The sequence below is a fragment of the Antechinus flavipes genome, chromosome 4 (assembly GCF_016432865.1).
Source record: "Antechinus flavipes isolate AdamAnt ecotype Samford, QLD, Australia chromosome 4, AdamAnt_v2, whole genome shotgun sequence".
Classification (NCBI taxonomy): domain Eukaryota; kingdom Metazoa; phylum Chordata; class Mammalia; order Dasyuromorphia; family Dasyuridae; genus Antechinus; species Antechinus flavipes.
The window spans coordinates 358,489,012-358,514,368 of record NC_067401.1 but is presented as its reverse complement, the minus strand read 5'-3'; the positions used below and the strand labels follow the sequence as shown (position 1 = coordinate 358,514,368).

The following is a 25,357-nucleotide window of genomic DNA, read 5'->3' as shown; positions in this document are numbered from 1 at the left end:
GGTGGTGCTGATTGTGTCACTGTCCCTCCCCCTCCTCTTCCTCCTTCCATGAAGGGTTAATTGAGGGGGGTACAGTCAGGGGTTGGGAATGCCCTAATGGCTCCTGCTGTGAAGCACCACATTCCTTAATTTCTTCAGAATTGTACTTAACTCCTTTCTTGTCCAATTCTTCATTCTCTTCACCTAGTTTGTCAGTATCCTCCCTCTCCTGCTCTTTTTTTTTTCTTATTCTAATACTTATATAATTTCTTAAAGCCAGCTGTTTTAAGTTATATGTATAAAATGTTTCTTTAGAAATTGAATCAGGTAAAGGCCTCATTTCCAAAATATATAGAGAACTGACTCAAATTTATAAGAAATCAAGCCATTCTCCAATTGATAAATGGTCAAAGGATATGAACAGACAATTTTCAGAGGATGAGATTGAAACTATTACCACTCATATGAAAGAGTGTTCCAAATCATTATTGATCAGAGAAATGCAAATTAAGACAACTCTGAGATACCACTACACACCTGTCAGATTGGCTAAGATGACAGGAAAAAATAATGATGAATGTTGGATGGGGATGCGGGAAAACTGGGACACTAATGCATTGTTGGTGGAGTTGTGAACGAATCCAACCATTCTGGAGAGCAATCTGGAATTATGCCCAAAAAATTATCAAATTGTGCATACCCTTTGATCCAGCAGTGTTTTTATTGGGCTTATACCCCAAAGAAATACTAAAGAAGGGAAAGGGACCTGTATGTGCCAAAATGTTTGTAGCAGCCCTGTTTGTAGTGGCTAGAAACTGGAAAATGAATGGATGCCCATCAATTGGAGAATGGCTGGGTAAATTGTGGTATATGAATGTTATGGAATATTATTGTTCTGTAAGAAATGACCAGCAGGATGAATACAGAGAGGACTGGCGAGACTTACATGAACTGATGCTAAGTGAAATGAGCAGAACCAGGAGATCATTATACACTTCGACAACGATATTGTATGAGGACATATTTTGATGGAAGTGGATTTCTTTGACAAAGAGACCTGAGTTTCAATTGATAACTGACGGACAAAAGCAGCTACACCCAAAGAAAGAACACTGGGAAACGAATGTAAACTATCTGCATTTTTGTTTTTCTTCCCGGGTTATTTATACCTTCTGAATCCAATTCTCCCTAAGCAACAAGAGAACTGTTCGGTTCTGCAAACATATATTGTATCTAGGATATACTGCAACATATCCAACATATCAAGGACTGCTTGCCATCTAGGGGAGGGGGTGGAGGGAGGGAGGGGAAAAAAAAATCGGAACAGAAACGAGTGTCAATATAAAGTAATTATTAAATAAAAAATTAAAAAAAAAAAAAGAAATTGAAACAGGGCCACTATCATTGTAATATTCATATAGTTGTTCTCTTACTAATTCCCACTCCTCTGGATCGAATTCTTTTTCCTTTGAGAACCAAGGAGATGTGTACTGTACTGTTTCTAAAAGTTCAATAATCTACTCCCAAGTTACAATCAAACCTTGATTTTTTTTATAAGTTTCACCAAGCTTTCAACACATTTTCCTTGAAGTTTTTTTCTAAACATGTCCCATTTCAGCTGAAGCACTAGTTTAGCCCTTTACGAAGTATCCTTCTTATCTATTTTTTGTACTTACCCTAATTTCACAAATGTAGGTTCTTGCCCCATGTTGGGTGCCAAAATGCAATGTTCTTGGTGGTTCAGTTTTCTGGGGGTCTCGGGGCAGTCTTCATTTCAGTTCAGTAATCACCATAAGAGTAAACAGGGATTACAGTCCAAATCCTTTATTATCTACTTCAAAGTCTTGTCTTTTTTCCTAGGGCCCAGTTAGCTTTCTTAAGGTCTTCCAGAGTTTTGGTTTCAGTGGAGACATGAAGGAGGAGAGCCTGCCACCAAGGTGGTGTGAGATGGGATGAATGAATCTAAGTTCAAAGAGTTGTGCTTCAGCCACCAGTCTGCTTGTCTTCCCTAGCTCTGAATCCAAGCTTTCAGTCTCCCAGGAGAACCACCAGGAGCCTGACTGAAAGTGGAAATGAATCTCTCTCCTTGGCTCTGAGAGCTTGGTTTACATACTCTACACTGAGTATACCAATCATTATATCAGTAGGAAACCATTATTTGTTGTAAGATTAAATCAATCATACTGAATTTAGAGAACTATTAAGCACCATGTTAAACTCTCATCAATTCTACTTAGTACCTTGTAAGAATCCTTGTTTCAAGTTCAGAGTTCTGGCCCATAACAAAACACAAACTCAGAAGATGATAACAAAGTCAAAGCTTCTACATCCAAAGCCTCAAAGAAAATAAAGAATTGGGATCAGGCCATGGAAGAGTTCAAAAGGGACTTTGATAATCAAATAAGAGAGATGGAGAAAAAATTGGGGAAAGAATTGAGGTGCAAAAGGAAATGCAAAAAACTAATGAGAACTTAAAGGAGGGAAAAGGACTCACATGTACAAAAATGTAGCCGCTTTTTTCATGGTATTAAAGAATTATAAAATGAGTAGATGCTCATCATATGAGGAATAGCTAAATAAGCTGTGATATATGAAGATAATGGAATATTACTGTTCTATAAAAAACGCTGATTATAAAAAAGCCTGGAAAGATTTACAAGAATTGATGCTAAACAAAACAAGTAGAACCAGGAATGCATTGTTCACAGTAACAGCAAGAATGTGTGATGATCAACTATGAAAGGCTTGATTATTCTCAGTGATTCAGTGATTTGAAGTAATCCCAGTTGACTTTGGACAGAAAATGCCATCTGCATCCAGAAAAAGAACTATGGAAATTCAATATAAATCAACACATGCTATGTTCATTTCTCTTTTCTGTTTTTTTTTTTTAAATCTCTCCCATGATTTTTCCCTTTTATGCTGATTTTTCTCTTCCAATATGGTTCATAAAGTAATGTGTATTAAAAACAGATTTACTTGGAGGGGGAGAAGAATGTCTTAAAAAGCAAAACTGGCCAATTGGGAAAGAAGAAGATACAAAACCTCACTGAGGAAAATAATTACTTAAAAAAAATAGAATTGAGCAAATGGAAGCTAATGACTATAAAAAAATCAAGATATAAAGCAAAACTCCCCCCCGCCAAAAAAAAAAAAAAAAAAAAAAAAAAAAAAAAAAAAAAAGTGAAATATCTCATTGGAAAAACAACTGACCCAAAAAACAGATCCAGGAGAGATAATTTAAAAATTACTGCTCTGAATGAAAGTCATGATGATTTAAAAAAAGAAGAAGAAGAAGAAGAAGAAGAAGCCTAGACATCATCTTTCAAAAAATTATCAAGGAAAATTGTCCTAGTACCAGAGTTGGTAAAATAGAAATGAAAAGAATCAACAGATTACCTCCTCAAAGAGATCCCAAAATGAAAATTCCCAGGAATATTATAGCCAAACTCTGGAACTCCCAGGTCAAGTTAAAAATATTGCAAGCATCCACAGTCAGGATAACACAAAATTTAGCAAATTCTACATTAAAGGACTGGAAGACTTGGAATATGATATTCCAAAGAGCAATGGAGTTAGGATTACACCCAAAAACCAAGTATAATTCTTCAGGGGAAAAGATGTAAATTCAATGAAATAGAAGATTTTCAAGCATTTGATAAAAAGACCAGAGCTGAATGGAAAATTTGATTTTCAAATATAGGACTCTGGAGAACATAAATAATCAGGAAAGTGATATCATAAGAGACTTAAATAGGTTTATCTGTTTACATTCCTACATGGGAGGATGATACTTGAAACATTAGAAATTTCTCATTAATATAGCAGTTAGAATGAATACATATAGACAGAGGGCACAAGTGTGATATTAAGGGATAATATCTTTTTTTAAGGAGATTACTTGCACTGGCCCTTCTAGATAGATTTTTTGGAGTGATTAACTCATGGCATTCTATATAAACTGATCTTATATCATTCCAGCTTCATCATAACTAATGTTTCTAAACTCTTCACTCTAGCTTAACTCAGTTTTCCAGAAACTAAGGGAAACAAATATGGAAAACCAACAGATTTATGGGCAAGTTCCCAGAATACATTTCACTGTTCACTCTACAGATTGCCTATCATCAAATCCTAGCCAATATTCAAAAAATAACTCAAGTTGATTATTAGTTTTCCATTCTCCTTAACTTTTATTAAAAATATCATTAGTTAACCTTTATAAAGCAGTTCAAGATTTGTAAAATGCTTATTTTATATATATATATGTATATATATATATATATATATATATATATATATAGTTGACATAATATTATTAACTAATTTGATTCTTATTTGTGAGGTAGTTATTATTAGTATTCCCATTTTGCAGATGAAAAGATTGGGGCCAAGAGGTTAAGTGACTTGCCCAGGATCAAAGAGAGTCGATTATTTGGACATTCCTGACACAAAATATTTAATATTCCACTTACCATACTCCTGAATAAATTACTAATCTTTGTGGGAACAGGCTCTTTTTTGTGTTTTCTTACCTTTCAAACACTGTGTACTATAGTAATAAGTAATCAATATTTAATTATTTGATTTTTAAAACTACCAACATACCAGTAGTATAGATACTATAAGCTATTTCCAAAAATGGTAACAAATGGTTTTGTGAGATGCACAATCTAATAATATCTGTGATTAATCATACATTTGCATACCATCTGGTCAGGATGAAGAATACTAAGAGATAAGATTTTCTTTAAGCTAAATAGTATATGTAATAATCCAATATAGAATCTTGGCCTCAATAGAAACATCTCCAGCCAATGAAAGTAGCTAGGCAAGAGGTGATATCTCTCAGTTGTTTTCATTTCCATTTCTTTAATCATGTGATTTAGAGCATTTCTTCATAACTATAATCAGTCTTGATTTTTTCAAAAAACTGCCTATTCACATACTTTGACCATTACCAACAAGAGAATGCCTTATATACTTATAAATTTGATTCACCTATATATTTGACAGGAGGCTTTTATAAGATTTCCTACAAAGATTTTCCCCTAAATTTTTTGGTTTCTTCTAATCTTAATGACATTGGTTTTGTTTTTACAAAAACTTTTTAATTTAATCAAAATTATCCATCTTATATCTAACAATTTTAGCTCTCATTTGGTCAAATTCTTCCCTTATCCATGGCACTAATATGTAAATTATTCCATCCTCCCCTAAGTTGCTAATAATAGCTCTTCACCTACATTCCTTTTTTAAGGGGGGATATTATTAATAGAATAATGAGCATGTTAGTGTCAAATTCTTCTTGCAACAACACTGGCAGTACTTCAATGTAACACAGTCTAGGAACTATTTCAGATACTTTTTGAAGAGCTAAATCATTTTCTCACAACCCTCTACTCAGAATGTGTTCAAAGATACAGAACTGAAACCAAAATTATCTTCTGATCTCCCAGGCTATGTTGCTTTTCCTTCTATCTTAACTAAACATAAAATGTTGATACATGTCATGAAAGTGAATGCCAGTGACCCAAGTGCATTTTATATTTCCAAATTATATACTGTAACTTTTTCTCCCAGTTTTGTTTTAAACCTAGTCATCATTAAGAATATAAAACACATGATATCAAAACAAATTTAATATACATATTTACATATATATTTAAACTTTAAAAGTTTTTAAAAAATAATACCTAACATTTTCATAGCCATCGTGTGAGAAACAATAAACAACTATGTTCCCAAAATGGAGAAAAACTACAAGTCTAGAGCTGGAAGTAATCCAAAGGAAGGAAGTAGGGGAGCATCTGAAACCAAGTGAAACTACATAAAACTGGGTAGAAGTAGCTATGTAGTTAAAAAAAAAAAAACCTAAAAGACAAAGGTCAGACCTTTGCTAGAGGATGAATGCTTAATTCCTTCATAAATATTAATTTCTTCCCAAGAGGAGCTATGGCTCATTTTAATGGTCATACAATGAATGTAGTGGGAGGGGGAACATATTAAGTGTGTATGTTGTAGGAGGATCAGGAAAGAATGTTAAGCTCATTACCAAACATTGGGGAGATGAAGGAAGGACTTTGTAACCAGAAGAGTTAAAAGGCTCTGACCTTGCCTCTGTAAAGTATGAGAGAGCTCATTTTGAGTTTCACACCTGTTTCCTGCTTCACTCATCCTGAACTTGTTCATTTACTGCACTAACTTGGTGTTCAAAAGTTTTTCCCCAACTATGATAAAATGTTAAACGCTTGATAATTATCTCATCTCATCCTCACAACTTTGGAAAACTATTATCCTTATTTTACAGAGAAAATAGAGATTAAATATTTTACCAAGGTCTTACAACTAGTAAATGTCTGACACTAGATTTAAATGCAAGTCTTCTGGCAGTCTGTCTAAAAACACTTGTTTGCTTCTGAATTTCTTTTTGAACTTTTTCTATTTTCCCCAATTTCTTCACTTTGCAAAACACACTGTATGTTATGGGCCAGAACTCTGAACTTGAAACTTGAAACAAAGGATTCTTACAATTGATAGAGATAATAGTTATCTAATTTAGCATGGTTCAGTATGATTGATTTAATCCAAAAGGAGATGTTATGGGCCAGAACTTAAAACAAGGTACTAAGTGGAATTGAGGAGACAATAGTTAAATCTAGTTTAACATTGATTTAATCCTACAACAAATAATGGTTTCCTAGCAATAAAATGATTGGTTTGTACTCGGTGTGGGGCATATAAGCTAGAAGCTCTCAGAGCCAGAAAGGACAAGCACACTAGAACCTCTCAGAGGCAGGACATTCATTCCATTGTCCACCTTTGTGGTGACTAGAGACTGAAGCACAAGCCTTTGTATTCAGAGAGATTCAGAGGCAAGTGGATAGAAGGCTGGAGGCTGAAGGCTGGAGCACAAGACCTTGGACTCAGACAGATTCATCCCATCTCATAACCACCTTGGTTAAAGGCTTTCCTCTTCCACTTCTCCGCTGAAACCAAGATTCCGGAAGGCCTCTAGAAAACTAGCTGAACCCCAAGTGAAGGAGACAGGACTTTGAAGGAGATAATAAAGGATTTGGACTTTAACACCTGGCTGCATTTGTGATGATTACTGAACTGAAATGAAGACTGCCTCCAGAAACCTCAAGAAAACCTCAACAGAAAACATTACATTTTAGCAAGAACATTACAACTATATGTAAAGATTTTCATGTTTGTCATGTGGCACATTCCTGTTTCTTGATTTGGTCACCTTTTCTCCAATTGTTATGCATGACTTTTTGCACTGCAGGAGCTATTTTCAGAAAATTAAATCAATACATCTTGCTTCTTACAATTATATTTATTGAATAAGAGTTTTCTGCCCCATAAGTATTAAATTATTCCATTGGCTTCCATTAAAAATTATTTTAAGATATATATTACTTCTATTTGGAATTTATTGTGGGGTATGTCATGTGATAAAGACCTAATCCTATACTTTTCTTATTGATAAGATTTGTCATACTGATTGTTTCCCAGACTTGAACTAACTTAATATTTCTTATATAAATCCTAGTGGTTATATGGAATTATTTGGGAAAACCATTGCTGTATTTTCTTTGCCAGTTATTTTATTTTAAATATTTACACAATCACTGAAATCTTTTAATCATAATTTTATTGCATTATGATTCATAAATGTGTTGAAATTTCTACCTCTAATAAATTTATCTATTTCTTTGTATCCTAGAACAAAATTCATTTTTCAAAGGCTCATGTACATAGTTCATGTGTGCTTACTTTTATATGTGTGTGGATACATTTGTAAGTCATAATGCAATTAAAATGTAATTATGTATATGGACAGCTAAATGGCAAACAGAGGAAGATTTGAACTCAAAATTCAACCTTGTTATTCTTGTGACATTGAGCAAGTCACTTAATCTGTCTGCTTGTTTCCTTATCTACATCTAGGATCATAATAGCACCTACCTTCTAAGATGAGAGTATTTGTAAAGCATTTTGCAAACCTTAAAGCAGTATATTTAGGGGAAAAAAAAGTAAAATTCCTTAACTTATCCATTAACTTTCTCTATATAAGTTATGAAATAATTCAAACAGCATGCTATATAACTTATTTATATTTTTGCCTGAGTTATTGCATTTTGTTATTGGGGTACTGAAATTTGATTATTATAGATTAATCCAATTATTTTTGTAACTCAACTTTTACTTTATAAACTTAATTGTTATGACACTGCAGACTCTAAGAAAATAGGATCTGAAATTGAAGTCAAGTTCTATTACAGTCTGTGCTATTAAAGAGGGAGGCAGAAATGATTAACAGGAACCAAAAGATGTTTCCACTTGAAAAAGCATTTAAAAAACTAAAGACATATGCAAAATGTTTTGGGGTTTTTATTGTTGTTGTTGAGGCAACTGGGATTAAGTGATTTGCCCAGGACCATACAGCTAAAAAATTTTAATTGTCTGAACTTTGAACTCAAGTCCTCCTGGTTCTAGGGCCAGTGTTCTATCTACTGCACCATGTAGCTATCCTCCCATGCAACATTTTTAATTGTTACTCTCACATATGAGTACAGAGTACTTGAATTTATATCCCATGTCCTGTCTTCATAACCTCCAAAAATGAGATTTGGTTTGGGTTCACTGAGATAAGTGATACAATCCTGATCTGTAATATTTTTCATGTAGATATAAAACCAGAAATACCTACTAAAATTCCTCCAGAAAACATAAATGCTACTTAAGTCTTATTCAGAGTTCTCAGGAATGTTTAAAGATGCCATGTTAATTTGATGACTCTCCTTAAAATTATATGAAATCTAATAAAATGTGATCCAAATAGATCTAATTTATAAGTAGAAAACATTTTCACACTAACACTGAATGAAAGTTGTTCAATACTAATATTCTCTCATCATCAATAAATCACTGAAACACAAACCACACCCTACTTCTAATCTGTGAACTCCAAGTTAAGAATTCTTGCTCTATACAAAATTTTTATATTTTTAAACACTAAATTTTGATTTTTTTAAATCAAAAATACCCTAAACTGCATAATTCTTTTTCCTTGTTTTCCTCTGCAATTGTTCTCTTTAATTATTGTCATTAGTCAGTCAATAACCAAGAATTTATTAAGCATTTAGTATGAGCAAATAAATGCAATTTATGCCTTCTAAGGTCACATTCTAATAGGGGAGACAATTTGGGATAGAGTACATATAACACATAGGTGAGAAAGGAAAAAAGTGTTAAGCATCTAATTTATGGCAGATACTGTCACACAAACATCATCTCTTTTGCTCCTCACACCACCCTTCAAAGGAACTATTATAGAGGTATTTTCGCTTATCTATACATGTTTATATAAGCACATGTACAACACACAAATAAGAGTAAATGGAAGATAATGCAAAGAAGGAAAAGACATTAGCAACTAGCAAGACTTCTTGGGGGAGATGGCATTTGCATTATATCTTGAAGGAAGCCAAGAAGTAGAGGTAAAGAGAAAGGGTATTCCAGGCTTAAGGGACTACCAATGAAAAAGCAGAAACAAGAAACTGAAAATAACTTTGGAAGCTATGAGGAAGATAGACATAACTAAGAAGAGACTTATTGCAGGAAGGCCAATCAAAAATCTATTACAATATTCCAAGCAAAATATGATGAAAGCATCTGTAGCAAAATGGTGGCTATAGGAGTAGAAATATGGGAAGATCTGAGGTTGTAAAGAAATGACGTGCCAAAGACTGGATATATGGAATACATAACAGTGAGAAATTGAGGATGACACTGACTTAAGGATTAGGAGGATGATAGTGTCTTCAAATCAACAGTTATAGGGATTCTGTTCTAAATAATGTCTAAAGACGTTAGAGAAAAGTTTTTTAAGTTTAAGATGTTTATGGGTTTTCCTATTTGGGATGTCCAGGAAGAACTTGGTGACTCAAGCCTGGAAACCCAACTCAAATGAGATCCAACAAACAAAACAGTATAGAAGAAAGAGTGGACAGCTAATCTAACTCATATAAGAAAAGATCTCCATTACAACATATCCAAAAAGTTGCCATTCAGCATCTGTGTAAATATCTCTTAGAAAAGAAAATCTTCCATCTCTGGGGGCAAAACTTTCTACTTTAAGAGAACTCTAATTATTATAAGATTCTATCCTTAACAACAAGGCACAATTGGCCTCTTGGTAATTTCTGTGTAGCACTTCTGGTCCTACTTCTGAGGCCAAACAATTAATTCCTTCTTCACATCACAGCCTTTGAACATAACTATCTTGAACCCTATGAGTCTTCTTTTAAAAAGGCAAAACAAACCTATTTCCTTCAGCTAGTATCAATTTCATGACTTCCATTAATTTACTCAACTGTGTTGTCTGCAGTCTGGATTAAAAAGAATTATAGTATGTTTCTGATGTGATATTTGTAATTATTCTCTATCCATTCCAAAAGGTGTTTTTTTATTTTGTATCTCAGCTTCTTTGAGAACAGAACACCTTTTCACTGTAATCTTTTGTTTCGTCTTGATTTTTTTAAATTTTTTTTTTTTAGAAAATTTCTAACAGTTTACTTCTTTTTTGTATCTTTACTGCTGTTTTCAAGGGAGAATAATGAGAAAAGAGATTCCTAGGTATATTCATTCTTTTATCTTCTCAGAGACTGGCATTGTCAATGTATTTTCAAATATCATCAAATCTAAAAACACATAATGCAATTCTTTCAACCTCCAGTCTTAGGAGCCTGTGTTGACTTACATATTTAATGTAATGTATGATTAAGGGAAAATTTGGGAAATTCAACAGCACATTTCTGCCATCAAAAAAAACCCAGAAAAAATAAAACTCATACTTACCTCCCCAGTAATTGAACCTTTTTCTTTTTGCTGACATCGTCTGATTACCTCTAACAGCAATGGTCCACCCACAGTGCCTTCTGCTTCAATAATTCCTAAATCACGGGCTAAATTCTCTCGAGCTTCAAGCCCATGAATCTGAAAAAAAAAAAAATGATGCACTATAATGCACTATAAAATTCATAACATAGTAAAAATATTTGCTTCATAACATTTTCAAGAGTTCTAAGAAGTAGGTTGTATAAGTGTTATCCTTTTTTTGTTTAATAGGTAAAAAAATTGGGGCTCAGAGATTTTAAGAAGTTTTGGAATTGTTACTTCTTCAGAAATACATAGATATAAATTAATGTGGCAGGTCCTTAATGATTAAACTAGACCTTTTGTTACTCAGTTATTCTTATAAACCTTGAAATAGTATGAGTTTTTATTGTCATTCACATATGAAAAGACACATATATGTGGTACATACATGTACATGCTAAATTCAAGATGTTCAAAAAATTTTCATGAAGTTGTAAGTTTTAGTAGCTTAAAGCATACTTCAAAATTGCATAAAGACTCTTGGGACACCCTAATCATTGATATGAGATAGGAAGTATGAAGAGAACTCTGGCATTAGTTAAAAATTATGGATTCACACATTATGGCTCTGCCACATGCTATAACTATGTAACTATGGATAAGTTGCTTCTAATGTGGAGCCTCTACTTCCTATTTGGAAAAAGGGAGAACTGGACAAACTTTAAAGTTCCTTTAAGTGTTAAACATTTTATATTTCTATGTACTATATATGTATTTGTTAATCATGCACTATATGTGAAGCACTGTACTAAGCAAAGAAAACACAAAGCACAAAGCTCTCAAGGAACTCAAAACTTAATGGAGGAGTTAACAGGCAGACAACTATCTACAAATAAGATATGTAAAGAATAAACTGGAGATAATCAACAGAGATAAGATAGTAAAATTAAAGAGGCATCACTAAAAACTTCCTCATAAAAGTTGGGATTTATAACTTGAAGGAAGCCAAAGTAGTTAGGAAACAAAGTAAAAGAATTTCAGGTATGGAGAACAGTTAGATCCATGTAAATCTCTCTAGAGAAGCTAAAGTGGAGAAAAACTTGAAGAAAGTTAATCAATGTGATATTAAGAAGAGATATGGTAAAGAATTATCACACATAATATAACAATTACTATAAATATTAAGAAGATGAGAAAAAAAGGTAAGATTCTCTGAGCCTAAAAGAGGGGATCAATTCCAAAAACATATTAAAGAAATATAATTCCATAAAATACAAAATACATATTATGGGCAAGGTATCACAGATAAAAAGACAAAGAGGAGAGAAAATTACATTCTCTTCAACTTGAACTACAGCAAAATAATTATGACAGAATCACAAATGACTTCAGTAAGCAATGGAAAAGGTGGAACAGCTAGCTGCCACAGTAGAATACTGGTCCTAGAGTGACCTGAAAATATGGCCTCAGACACTTACTAGTTGTGTGACCCTGGGCAAATCATTTAATCCAGATTGAAAGAAAAAACAATGGGGTTAAAGAATGGTGAAGCTAAAAGAACTACTAGCTGATACTCTTTTGAAATACTGTTCATTGAGCTGTGAATTGGTCCAGCTACTATGGAAATCAATTTAGAACCATGTCACCAAATTTTACAAACCTTTGCCCCAAGCTGTACCATCTAGCTTGTACACCAAAGTAAATTTTTTAAAGGACCTATATGTACAAAAAATATGTATGTCCTTTTTTAGAAATGGCTAAACAAATTGTGATATGTGAATGCAATGGAATATTATTGTATACTAAAAATAATGATAAAATGGAGTTTCAAAGGAAACTGGAAAGACCACCTCTATGAACTGATAAGAAAAAGTGAGCAGACCCAGAAAAATGATTGATAAAATAACAGCATTGTAGAGAAAAACAACTTGGAACTGATCAAAATGATGGTAAACGAAAAAAGTGATACAGGTCACGGTGAGAATATTTTCCTAGACCATGCACGTTTAAGATAGAGAGGTTTTTTTTTCCATTGAAGTTGGGAGGAAATATCAGGGAGAGAGGAAGAGGAAAAGATGGAAAGGCATATTAAAAACTTAAGTAAAAAAAAATTTATTTTTAAAATAATAAATAACTTGGCAATAAGTATAGATAATGGAAAATAACTACACAGTCCTATAAAAACTATTAGAAATATTAAAGCCCAAGAAAAGGGCTCATTTAATTATTTAAGTGAACCATTCACTATCTATTTTGTTTCTCTTCTTGCCATAGAAGACAGTGATATTCAAGTTATGGAATATATCATTTTGAGAAAAAGTAATCAAAGCCCTGTATCATGATTTGGCTTTGTCAATTACTAGTTAACACAATCCTGAAGAAGGCATATAGTCTCTCAGATTCAGTTTCCTCATTTTGTAAAATAAGGGAATTATCACCTACTCTAAATTGCAGGGTACTGAGAAGAAAAAAATCAGATTCATTTATGGATGTCAAAGTAATTTGTAAATAATACAAATACATATACTGACACTACTTAAAAAAGACGATTTAAACCACTTCCTTTCAGACTCTTGTAGCCTAGAAATTTCACTTAGATTAAAACTATTGTCAAAAAGTTTCCTAATGTATCAGTTTGACAAATTCCACATAAATGTAAATTACTAATGAACTACTAACAATTTTTAAATTTAATGTTTAAAGGTAATTTTCTCTCAGTATATAGAGTCAAAAGCCAAAATAAATCACTTAACCTAACTTAGCCTAGGTTTTGAAGAAACTGGCAGGAGTAGGACAGCAAGTGGTTAATTTGGGGAGTTGCTTGAACCAGACTGATTCCATCTTATGACTCAATTCTAGAGCCAGGTTAGTTTCTATTTATGAGTTTAGTTCACTTTGTGTCCTGTGAGAAAACTTTTATTTAATTGTGGGAATTTTGAAATAACTTTATTGCATTATTTGAATTGAAACCGCATGGATGGGAAGCTGAATCACCTTTACCTGCTACTTTAAAGACCTCTAAGGTCTAGCTTACACTGATCAAAAAGCCAGTGAGACCTAAAGACTGAAGCAAGAAGTTTTTTCACAATTATATCTCTCAAACAATCAGTATGTCTTATTTAAAAACTGGCCTTCATACTAATCTATCAATTGTTTCCATATTCCTCTGATTGTTTACAGATACTTGGGGGAAGTGGGACATGTCTTCTGAATTCATGGAATTGCACCTGTTGACTCTCCCCCTCCTAATTTGGAAAGTTCCCAATTTTTAATCCAATTTAAAAAATCAGATTACATAATGTCACACTTTGTAACTTAATTTTTTAACCTTTTTTTTTTAACTTACTGGCCTTTTTTGATTATTATTTAATATATAAAGATCTGTCTTCCCTCTGGATTTAGGGTCCAGTCTAAAGCTGAAGTCTGGTCCCGATCTGTTATGCAATTAGCATGCATTATTTAATAAATTAATATGCTTGGAATATTGAACCTTTGGTTTCCTTGGTGATTTCATCTTTCACCTACTACAATTTACAGGCAATTCCTTTTTATAATGCTAACTTTTCAATTATTTCATTGTTTATTCATAACACCCACTGCTGTTTTTTGTTTATTATTTCAAACCTGTTTTGCCATTGCTATTTATAACTTCCAGTATGGAAATAATCTTCATCAATGAAAATCAGTAACTCATCTATAAATTTACTATCATTCTGAAAGGTTAATAAGTAAGTCTTCTTGTCAAACAGATGGTATGTGAGAGACCAAAAATGAACCTATTTCTTCCCAAGTCTAAAGCTGTCCTAAAGATCCACTTTGTTCCAAAACCTCTCTAATAGAAGAAATGAAAAGATGCATAAAAGTACACTGAGATCACTTAAAAAATCTCATATAGGCTATTCATCAATGAGATCTTATTATACTATTTCATAAGGAGGATTTTTTTTTTTTGCTATCTTAGCAATCTCTAAGTTATGTGACCAGTTGGCTCAAGAATCACCTTATAAAAAATTTTATTTTATACTTACGTGATATGATTTAGTATCAATGCACTATAATATCAATATACTCCTTTAAATAAAGGAGCCATGAAGCCATCCTGTAAAAAAATGGTATGGACACAAATTGTAAGAGCACCTGGTGTTCTTAACTTAAGAGTCCATGGATAGATACTCATTTCAAAAGATCTGTGAAACTACATGGGAAAAATACTGTAAATTGATTTTTACTAATCTCTACTTGAAACTTAACATTTCCATCAATTATGAATGCAGATAATATTATTCTAAGAAGGTCCATAAGCTTTCCAGACTGCTAAAGGAATCCATAATTATCCAAAAGTTAGAACTCTCCATCTAGATGAAGATTTTTACAATTTTACAATTTGCAATTTATTTTACAAATGAATTAAAAATCTAATGAGGCAAGATAACTATCAAAATCACAAACAGTGGCCAAGTTCAATAGTCCTTTCATAGCAAATCTAATGTTAATTAGTATTGATTTGTTATTTAATAGAGGCATCATTAATTTGGAAAAGGTTCAATGAAAGGAACCAGTTAAAGAGCTAATATTAATTGAAACAGGAGTGTAGGGGGCAGCTAGGTTAGGTGGCACAGTGGATAGAGTACTAGCCATGAAGTCAGAAAGACCTGAGTTCAAATCTGGCCTTAAGACACTTAACACACTTAACACTTCCTAGCTGTGTGACCTTGGGCAAGTCACTTAACCCCAACTGCCTCAGGGGGAAAAAAAAAGTATCAAGTGTATCAGTGTATCAAAATGATCAAAAATATTAACAATTTACTGAGAATTTATATAACAATTTACTGATTGAAAATGGTTACTTCAAGTCTCTTTCAGCCCTATATTAAAAACAATTTAATCTACTACCAAATAACCAGAAATCATATGGATGTTTAACTCTCCTAAATTCTCCAACTAATGTCCTATCAATGGCATCGAGATTCCTGAAGGCAATGTCAACAGAACATGAGCTCTGATATATTTTTTAAAAGTTGAAAAGATTTCAAGTAAAGATCCAGAAACAGTCTGTATTAATAATAAGGAAAACTTAAGACTGCCAGATCCTAATTTTTTTGTACCAGAATCGGAAAAAGAACTAAGTCCAGTAAGGCATAGAGAAGTTTTAATCTCCCTTCAGCCCACACCAATGAAATAAAAGATCTTTAAAGTTAAGAATATGAGGACCATGAGAAAAAAAAATTAATCAAATGACAATTAGAAAAATAGTGAAATCTATTTTTTCCTCTTTATTATTCTCACTTAAAAAATATGTATCAAAAATCTCAATTGCTTCATTCTCTAAAAATCAAAGCCAACAAGTAAATTTCTTTCCTATGATACAATGTGATCAAAACAGTATTTTATAGATCATATGCTGATATTGACTTTTACAATTATATATGGAAAATTATATTAATTTCAGCAAGCCTTAATTTAAACATAACCAAACCTACTACTTAATATGCTGTGTTTTTGTAACTGATGAAAGTTTATACTTGCTGAAATTAAGCTGAGGAATAAATGTGTAGATGTCTATTATCTGAGAGCTCTAAGCTCAGTGTATTTATGGTATCAGAAATGGTCCCAATAAAAATAAAATCTAGAGAAAACCAAGAAAAATTCAATTTCCTTTTCTACTTTCAGTTATTACAGAAAAGCCAAGAGCTACAAGTTTTCATGCATTGGTTAACTTGACATGCTTATAAACTTAGTTTTCTATTAATGATATTATGATGGGAGACAGCTAATAAAAAAATAATGTTAAAAAATAATTAATGTTAATTCATCTGTGACACATGAAATCAACAAACCCTGCCTGCTATCTCTAACCAAAAAAGCCAAATGTATACATAAACCAAAAATAACATTAAATTCAGCATCACTATATATGTTGAATCACTGAGTGAAACCTATACAAACCAAATACTCCTAGCTTTGATAACTCTGATCTACCAATTCTTCCTTTGCTACTTTACCAAAGAGTTTCCATCCTCTTCTCTGGAAGTCTCTCAGGGTTTCTCTTCCCTGCCACAAGCTGCCCCTGCTTCTGTTAGCCTGACCAGGAATGTCAGGAATTCCTCAAATTATTTTTCCCTCTTTGAACATTTCATCAGGGCTCTACAAAGATTAATTCTTACTATATAGAGGTATGTGGCAAAGGACAGAACATTAGAGCGGAAGTCTGATAGATAGTAGCTGCAGATACTTACTAATCTGTGTCATCCTGGGCAAATCATCTTGTCTACTTCAGTTTCTTCAACTGTAAAATGGGGATTGTAATACCACCTACCTTACATAGTTGCCATGAAGATCAAATTAAACAATATCTATCTTAGTACAGAACCTGAGGCATAGAAAGCGCCTAATAAACACATGTTCTTTTCATTTTTTATTTTATTCTACTTTTGTTTTTCTTAGTTGTGAAAGCTTAAGCCATTTTTTTTAATTATGATTTTTTCTGGAGTTTATTTCATCAAATGAAGGATGCTCTAGAAAGCAGCACATTTATCTTGCATTTAAGTTGTCTTTTTCTCCAGTGCCTCCATTTTGACTCCTATACAAGACTTAGCTGCTGTGAAACCTCCAGTTATTTCCTTCCATTCTTCTCAGTTAAAACTTCTTCCCAAACCCTTCACTCTTGCCCCGGCTCTCATCATACTGCCATCCTTTCCACTCACTCCCCACCTTCCACTCAGCTCATTTGTGTAGTTTTTAAAAAGATGTTTTCTCTTCAGTGCCTCCATTTTCTTTCAATTCGTTTCTCAATGTCTGACCATACTGTCTATGATGAGTTGCTGTGATTGCCAAGTAGAAACTCACCTATCCCACTTTATCCAGATGGACCCAGCTGAGACAATGTTTCATACCATGACCATCTACCCTAGTAGTTTGTCATTTGCTAGTATATACTATTGCCTTGGTGCTCCCTCAAGAGCTTCAGAAACCATCCTGGTTTATGTGCCACTACCACCACTTTCTACCGCTTGCTTTGGGAAGTTATTAACTCAATACTACCACTACTTCTGGAAAGGATGTGAACTGTTTTGTGGATCCAATGTAATTAAGCTCTTAGATAAAATCTCTCCTTCTTGGCTATCACTGCCTCATAAGAATTCTCTCTCCATCTTAAAATGTTAAGAGTAAGGACTATCTCACTTTGCATAGTGCCAACACATAGTAAATGCTTAATAAGTATTTTTTAATTCACTCTTTGCATAATATCCAACTAAAATGTCTGTCATGAGAGACTTCATGACCTCTGCAATTAGCCCTAAGCTACCTTATTTGCCTTATGTACCATTTATTACCTAATATGTGCAAAGTAACAAAGAAATGAATTGTGCTCTCAAGAAACATTCATGAGGGGTTCATAAAGGGCAGTGAAGAGTACAATATTATACGTCTCCTTTTAAGACTCCAGTATGGGAATTAGCTTTAAGATATTACCACTAACTGTGAACAGATCCAACCACTCTGGAGAGTACTTTGGAACTATGTCCATGGAGTTATCAAATTGTGCATAACTTTTGACTCAGCAGTGTTTCTACTGGGCTTATATTCTAAAGAGTTCTTAAAGGAGGGAAAGAGACCCACATGTGCAAAAATGTTTGTAGCAGCCCTTTTTGTAGTGGCAAGAAAATGAAAACTGAATGGATGCCCAGCAGTCGGAGAATAGCCTGAATAAATTATGGTATATGGACTTTATAGAATGTTATTGTTCTGTAAGAAACAACCAACAGGATGATTTCAGCTAGGCTTGGAGAGACCTATATGAACTGATGCTAAATGAAATGAGCAGAACCAGGAGATCTTTATACACAGCAACAAGACTATACAATGATCAATTCTGATAGACATGACTATTTATTTAACAATGAGATGATTCAAACCAGTTCCAATTGTTCAATGATGAAAAGAACCATCTACATCCAGAGAGAGGCCTGTGGGAACTGAGTGTGGACCACAACATAGCATTTTCATACTTTCTGTTGATGTTTGCTTGCATTTTGTTTTCCTTCTCAGGTTTTTTTTTTTTTTCTTTCTAGATCCGATTTTTCTTTTGCAGCAAGATAACTGTATAAATATGTATACATATATTGGATTTAACATATACTTTAACATACTTAACATGTATTGGACTACCTGCCATCTGGGGGAGGGAGTTGGAGGAAGGAGGGAAAAATTTGGAACAAAGTTTTGCAAGGGTCAATGTTGAAAAATTACCCAGGCATATCTTTTGCAAATAAAAAGCTTTAATTTAAAAAAAAAAATTATCACCACTAAATTCACTGTACAAGGGAACTGCCCTAATTTCTAAGACAAGTTGAATTTTCTTGGAGCTAAAAGTACCCTTAACTATATTTTAATAATGGAGCACTCAATAAATACATAAAGCCAATATAAAGAAAGATAAGTTTGTATCTATAATTTGGTGAAATTGAAATACAGCCAAAAATCAAACAGCAGATCTGAAACCCCCAAGTCTTTAAATATGTACAAATACAGCACTCATCTATAGAAAACGGCCTTCATATAATGACTATAATAAAACAAAGTACATTTCTCCTCACAACAAAAAAATTTTAAAAAAAATTTAAAAAACACATTGGGAGCATCTGATTCAGGACATGAATTTACTTCTGGTAGTCACAATAAGAATAGGGCCATTTTTTTCTTGTAGTCCACTTTCTTGCCTCCTAGATGATTTGATCCTACAGAAAAGTCTTTCTGGCCAATTGCTGACTACAGGGTAGGAGGGACGTAGCCATCTTGGAAACAGTTATTCAAAATCCCTCAAGTTGCATAAATAATTCAAAATGAGGATAAATACATATATAAGGGAAATTTAAATATATGTAGTTAACTCCATATTCTAGTCACAAAAAGACACTAGATGAGATGGAGAAGTTCACATTCTTACTGTGCTAGTTTCAGGCTGAAAGACGGCCAAGGTGAAGTCGAGATTGAAAAACTGAAGGAATTCTGCAACAAGACTTGCCACTAAACGACCTACAAAAGTAAATGGAAAAAAAAAAACACATACTTGTTCATTCAAACATTTAGTATTTTGCAAAACTGTTTTCCTGTATTTTAGGAAATGGTACTATACCACAAAAGAATAAGGTTTTTAAAACAAAGCTTGCTAGAAATTTTCAGGAAAAAAAATTATTTCTCTGTAATATATTTAATACTAAAATATGAAAAACAGAAGATTTACATTCCCTTCAAGAACAAGTCACTAGAAACTATAATTAACTCCAAATACATTACAATTACCCACACAGGATTTTCCATCCTGATGTTGGAGTAACTATTTTTCTGGCAAATTGCCTTGTTCCAAACAAGTATGGCTAGAGTTAATCTGATTGAAACTGTCTACAATAGTTCACTATCTGACACAATTAATAGTCAGATTATAATAAATCTATAATAAAGTTCTTACATTATCTTAAAGAGAAAAGGAAGAAAGAATTAAATTATTTTATAATATCAAATGGAATTCTTTCAAGTTTTGATCTGAAAATTTAATTTGAGTAAACAAAAACCAAAAGTAGATAAAAAGGTGCTTACCATCTTTAGTATTTAAAAACTTTTTCAGGCTTTCATTCACTAAAGGTGTTTTGTTCTATTAAAAAAGACAATTGTAAAAGTCTAAAATTAATTTATCAATCTTAAAAACTTTTCTATTTCAAAATCTATAAAATTTCACTTCTATGCTCTATGGTCACAATGTACTACACTGCCACTTTTAATATTATACTTTAAACTATCAACAGAATTCTATTATTAATCTTCTAAAGTGAATACTGCATATACGAAGTTTTTATATATCATTAATTTACCGATTTTCATAAAGCTACTTTTTTTTTTGCTGAGGCGATTGGGGGTAAGTGACTTGCCCAGAGTCACACAGCTAGGAAGTGTTAAGTGTCTGATGCCAAATTTGAACTCTGTCATCCTGACTGCAGGGCTGGTGCTCTTTACCCACTGGGTTACCTAGCTGCCCCATAAAGCTACATTTTTAAAGTAAAAATAAATTATAAATGTATTTTAAAAGATTAGGTGTTTGAAAGTATTTAAGGGTTTTAGAATATTTTATGATTATTTTATTTGAAACCAAATTAGCAATTTTTGCTTTATTATAAACCTAGCTTTTATACAATCCTACTTTTCAAATACTCTTGGAAACCGGAGATTCTGTGCTTCAAAAATTATATTATTCTGAAAGGACTTAGAAAATAAATTCATTTTAGCTTTAAGAATTACACCATTTAAAGCAGGAGAACTTATCTCAACAAAATTGAGTTCCTTTATGATCCTATGTAGTTTATTTTGTACATTATAATATTATTCTAAGAAGGGATCCAAAGGGATTCACAGGCTTCAATAGACTACAGAAAAGTTTCATAACGGGGGGAAAAAAATTAAGAATCCATGATTTAAAGCAATATATTTTTTAAATAGACCCTGATCCTAAGCAAAACAATGATTACCACTGAAGTTAGCAGAAAGGAGGAAAAACACACATTACCATGTATTTTCTAAAGAAATAGCTTCTGCTTTAGGAACAGCTTTAAAATCCAATTTTTAAAAAATAAAAAATAAATTAAAAAAAAAAAAAACGCTCACCCTAGGCATTGCTTTCATTATATTTGGGAGAAAAAAAAGTTCAAGAAACAATACTGTAAGCATGTGATTCCACATATTACCAACATGCCATTTATTAAATTCCCTACTGGGTCAAGACTGTTAATAAGAGGTAAGAACTAAATACATTCCAGAAGACATAGCTTGTGAAAAGGCATGGGGACATCAGAGCTAAGATATTGTGCTTTTGTGTTAAGCTACTGCTTTCAGAACCCCATATGGGATCATATAACTGCATGGGAAGGGGTCACAAAATTATGATTGTCAGTAAATGTTTGACTTATACTATTTTAAATACTATATCTCCAGGGTCATGTAAAAATTTCTCAGCGGAAAGTTTAAGAAGCTCTGCTCTATACCAAAATCAAGATTAAATGAAAATCTTTACTTAATTTTCCCTGCCTACTACATGCTGGGACTGCAGTTAAGTACTTACTGAGAGATAGGTGCTGCATCCCCATTTCAATATCTTTGATTTGAGGAGTTGAATTCTTATTCTGATGCTAGGACCTGTATTATCCAACCTAAATGCTTCTATCTAGCACCTATATTCCAACCTAAATGCTTCTATCTTGTTGACCCCAAAGTACTGAAATATCCCTCAAAAGGAATGGTAATTGTTTCCCCTATAATACATATTTAATGATAAATTCTTCAAAAATTATCTAGGTTATGTCATGATATAAATAAAAGAAAAAAAAATACAGGAGTTTTTCCTAGTTTGAATTATAAATTAAAAAGATACAATAAAGATTAATTTCATTTGCATACCTCTATTTTTTCTTGTTCTTCAAGTGCTAAAAATACAGCTGCCCGTAGCTCAGCCTAGAAAACAAAAAAATTAAAAAAGGAAGGGGATATTAAAAAAAATTTTTCTGACAATTTAAGATGTTAGCATACCATTCAAACAGAAAAAAAAAAAAAAAAAAAAAATACCAGGTAGATGACTTGGTCTAAATACCTATTCTATAAGTACTACTTTACTAAGTACTGTCCTCTCAAAATAGGAAAGCATAAATATTCAAGAAGAAAATGCAAACACTATAGAAATTTGTTTTCAAATCACCAGGGCAAAACTTAATAAAACCACCTAATTCTTGTCATAGCTTTGCTACTAAAGTAGCTGCAGAGGCTTGTTTAAAATCACACTGACCATTTAGGAATGGGGTTGGATGAATGGGATCTCTTCAATAAGAAACTATATGATGAAACCTTAACTCTAGAAAAGTTCATGTAAAAACTATCTTCCTATTGTCAGTATAGCCAACCTCATCACGTTTGTCTTTGACAACCTTAAGGGTTAACATAAGCTAGCCGACGCTGGAGGACCACCAATGCTTTCTGTATCTTCTATACCACAGCCCTAGTTCCAGTACTTTGGTATTAACTTTTGCTATTGCAAGTGATATTCATGTGTTATCTATCCTGACCAATGTGCACATCCAACTGAAGAACAAATGAACAGCAGTTTCCACGACTCTCAGGTTCCTTGCAACTGTAAATCCTAGGATGCTATTATCACCTGTATTAGGCATTTCTCACTCTTGCAAACTCTGGATCAAAATTATGTCCTTTTTTGGAGGAGGTCAGCGTCCCATTCCACCACGACCTCCCCCATCTATTACAAAGGCTCATATCGATCAAGCCTAAAACAACTGGCCAAAAAAAAAGGTGAGGGGGAGAAGACATGGTCCCTTAAGAGCTTTTAAGACTCTCCCCTCCTCCCCCCACCCCTGCACTAATCTCCCACTAGAAAGAGTGGAATCACCGCCGAACCCCAAACCGTCCCAGCTATTGCAGCAACCCCCGGGGAGAAAGGGGAGAGAGGGGTTAAATTCGGCTTTCAAAGCTAGGGTGACTCCGGCCGCAGCGTCTCTCCAGAGCTAGGAAGGGGGCGGGGAGAGAGGAGAGTCCGTAGCAGCGGCGAGCGAGGACTAGAGACCATTGGGGGCAGGTGGAAGAGCCTCCATTATGAGCTCAGGCCCCGGCACTCACTTACCCTAGCTCCGCTCTCCGCACATGGTTCCCTCCCTGACGGCAACGCCGGCCCGCGGTTCCCTGTTCCACTGGGCCTCAGCCCCCGAGGGATCCCGAGAGGAGAGCTACGGCTCGAGGCCGCGTTAAGTCGGGTGTCAAGGCCCCGGCGAGGTCGCCTCGCCCAGCCTCGTCCCACCCGCCTTACCTTAATCCTATTGAGGACTCCACTGTTCTCCAGCGTCTGCACCAGCAAGTCCCGCAGCTCCGTGTCCTCCTCCGCCGCTGCCGCCACCACCGCCGCCGCTGCGGCCGCCGTCGCCGCAGCCATTTTGCTTCTCCAAGACAACCGCCCAAACTGCGCTAACGGCCCAACGGCCGCCGCAGATTCGACAGAGGGCGGCGGGAGGGGGAGACGCTGGACGGACCTCGGCCCCGCCCCCGAGGTGCCGCGGCGCGCCTCTCTTGCTGTCGCTCACGTCGCCCGGTGACCCGGGGTGGGGCGGGGCGGGGTCTCGTGTTTCCGGAGGCGCCGGGCCTCCAGGATAGGGGTCCGTACGGAATGTGCGGACTGGAATTAGACCGACCCCGTCACCCACCCACTCCCGTAAGTGTAGGCGGGAGGTTTGAAGAAAGTGGCGGGAGGGGCCGAGGGAGGCGGCGAAGCGGTCGCGTTGCATCGCGCAGGCGTAAGGCAGGAGGCACTGAATGGTGCCGGGACCCGCTGGCACGAGGGAACGAACACCTGCTGGGAGCCTCGAAGTCTCCTAGTCTTTGCCGGTGCTCTACCGCTTCCCATAGTGCGCGTGCGTTGTTTGGACTTGCAGGTGTTCTGTTTCACGCAGTCTCTTCCTGTCTCCCCAAGAAGATCCAAGTTCACTTAAAAGTTTGAATTTTTTGCTTTTTTTTTTTTTTTTTGCTTTAACTTAGTAATTAATTAATAAGATGCCTTAAATTGCATACCCCATTATTTAACTGATTTGATAAATGAAGTCTGGGACAGCTAGGGGATCATTTTCTAGTTCTTGTATTTTAACGGAATATGTATTATTTCACCAGGCTTTATTTTTCTTTTAAAATGTTTTCTTAAAAGCTCATGATATTTTCATCTGAGTTATGAAAGTATAAAAAAGAATATAGCTTGCTCATCTCCTACAAAATTACATATTGCTGAGGTTCCTCGATTGCTATTTAGCTGCCAGATGTGAGAATAATAGAATTTAGAATTGTAGAATTAGAATTGCCTGGGTCAACCAAGAGTAAAATGGCTAGTTAGCCATTTTAGAATTTATAAAGAATCTTAGATGTAGTTTAAAACTTTTTGATCTCAGAACCCTTTACAGTATTAAAAACTTTTGAATTGTATTCAATATGATTATATAATTTAAGTGCAATAAAGATATATGATATACTTAATTATATTCACATATTACATATCCTATAGATAACATACTGTTACATATGCTATATTATATATTATATATGCCATGTATATAAATTACATAAACATTTTATATAAAATAGTCATGCTTTTATAGGTAACAAAATATGTAACAAAAGTATGTATAAATTATGAGAGATTTCTGTGTAGTTATGTATGTTTTACTATACAATCAAAAGTATTAATTGTGTATGTATAAAATTATGTTTATATATGTAAATTATTTTGTATGATGTATAGTAAATATTATATTTTACATTTACAGTAAAATTATACATGTAATTATATGCAATTGTATAAATTATAATTATTTAAATTATAAATAATTTTTGTTTATCTGAATTCACTCCTATTAGAAGAAGCAGCTAGGTGTGGCAAGAGAAGACACCCCTTTGTAAG

General features: G+C 34.1%; 1 protein-coding gene across 2 annotated transcripts in view; it reads right to left on the bottom strand.

Moving 5' to 3' along the window:
* Positions 1 to 24,868, bottom strand: part of CEP43 (centrosomal protein 43) — a 59,300-nt gene extending 34,432 nt beyond the window's left edge. For both annotated transcript variants that reach the window (XM_051998097.1, XM_051998098.1), the window contains exons 1-5: positions 23,726 to 24,868; positions 22,315 to 22,368; positions 20,467 to 20,521; positions 19,817 to 19,905; positions 10,849 to 10,986 (exon numbers count right to left, since the gene is read on the bottom strand). In XM_051998097.1, coding sequence (XP_051854057.1) covers positions 10,849 to 10,986; positions 19,817 to 19,905; positions 20,467 to 20,521; positions 22,315 to 22,368; positions 23,726 to 23,848 — 459 coding nt within the window. In that variant the 5' untranslated portion in view covers positions 23,849 to 24,868. The remainder of the gene's footprint in view (positions 1 to 10,848; positions 10,987 to 19,816; positions 19,906 to 20,466; positions 20,522 to 22,314; positions 22,369 to 23,725) is intronic.
* Positions 24,869 to 25,357: the final 489 nt, after the last annotated feature.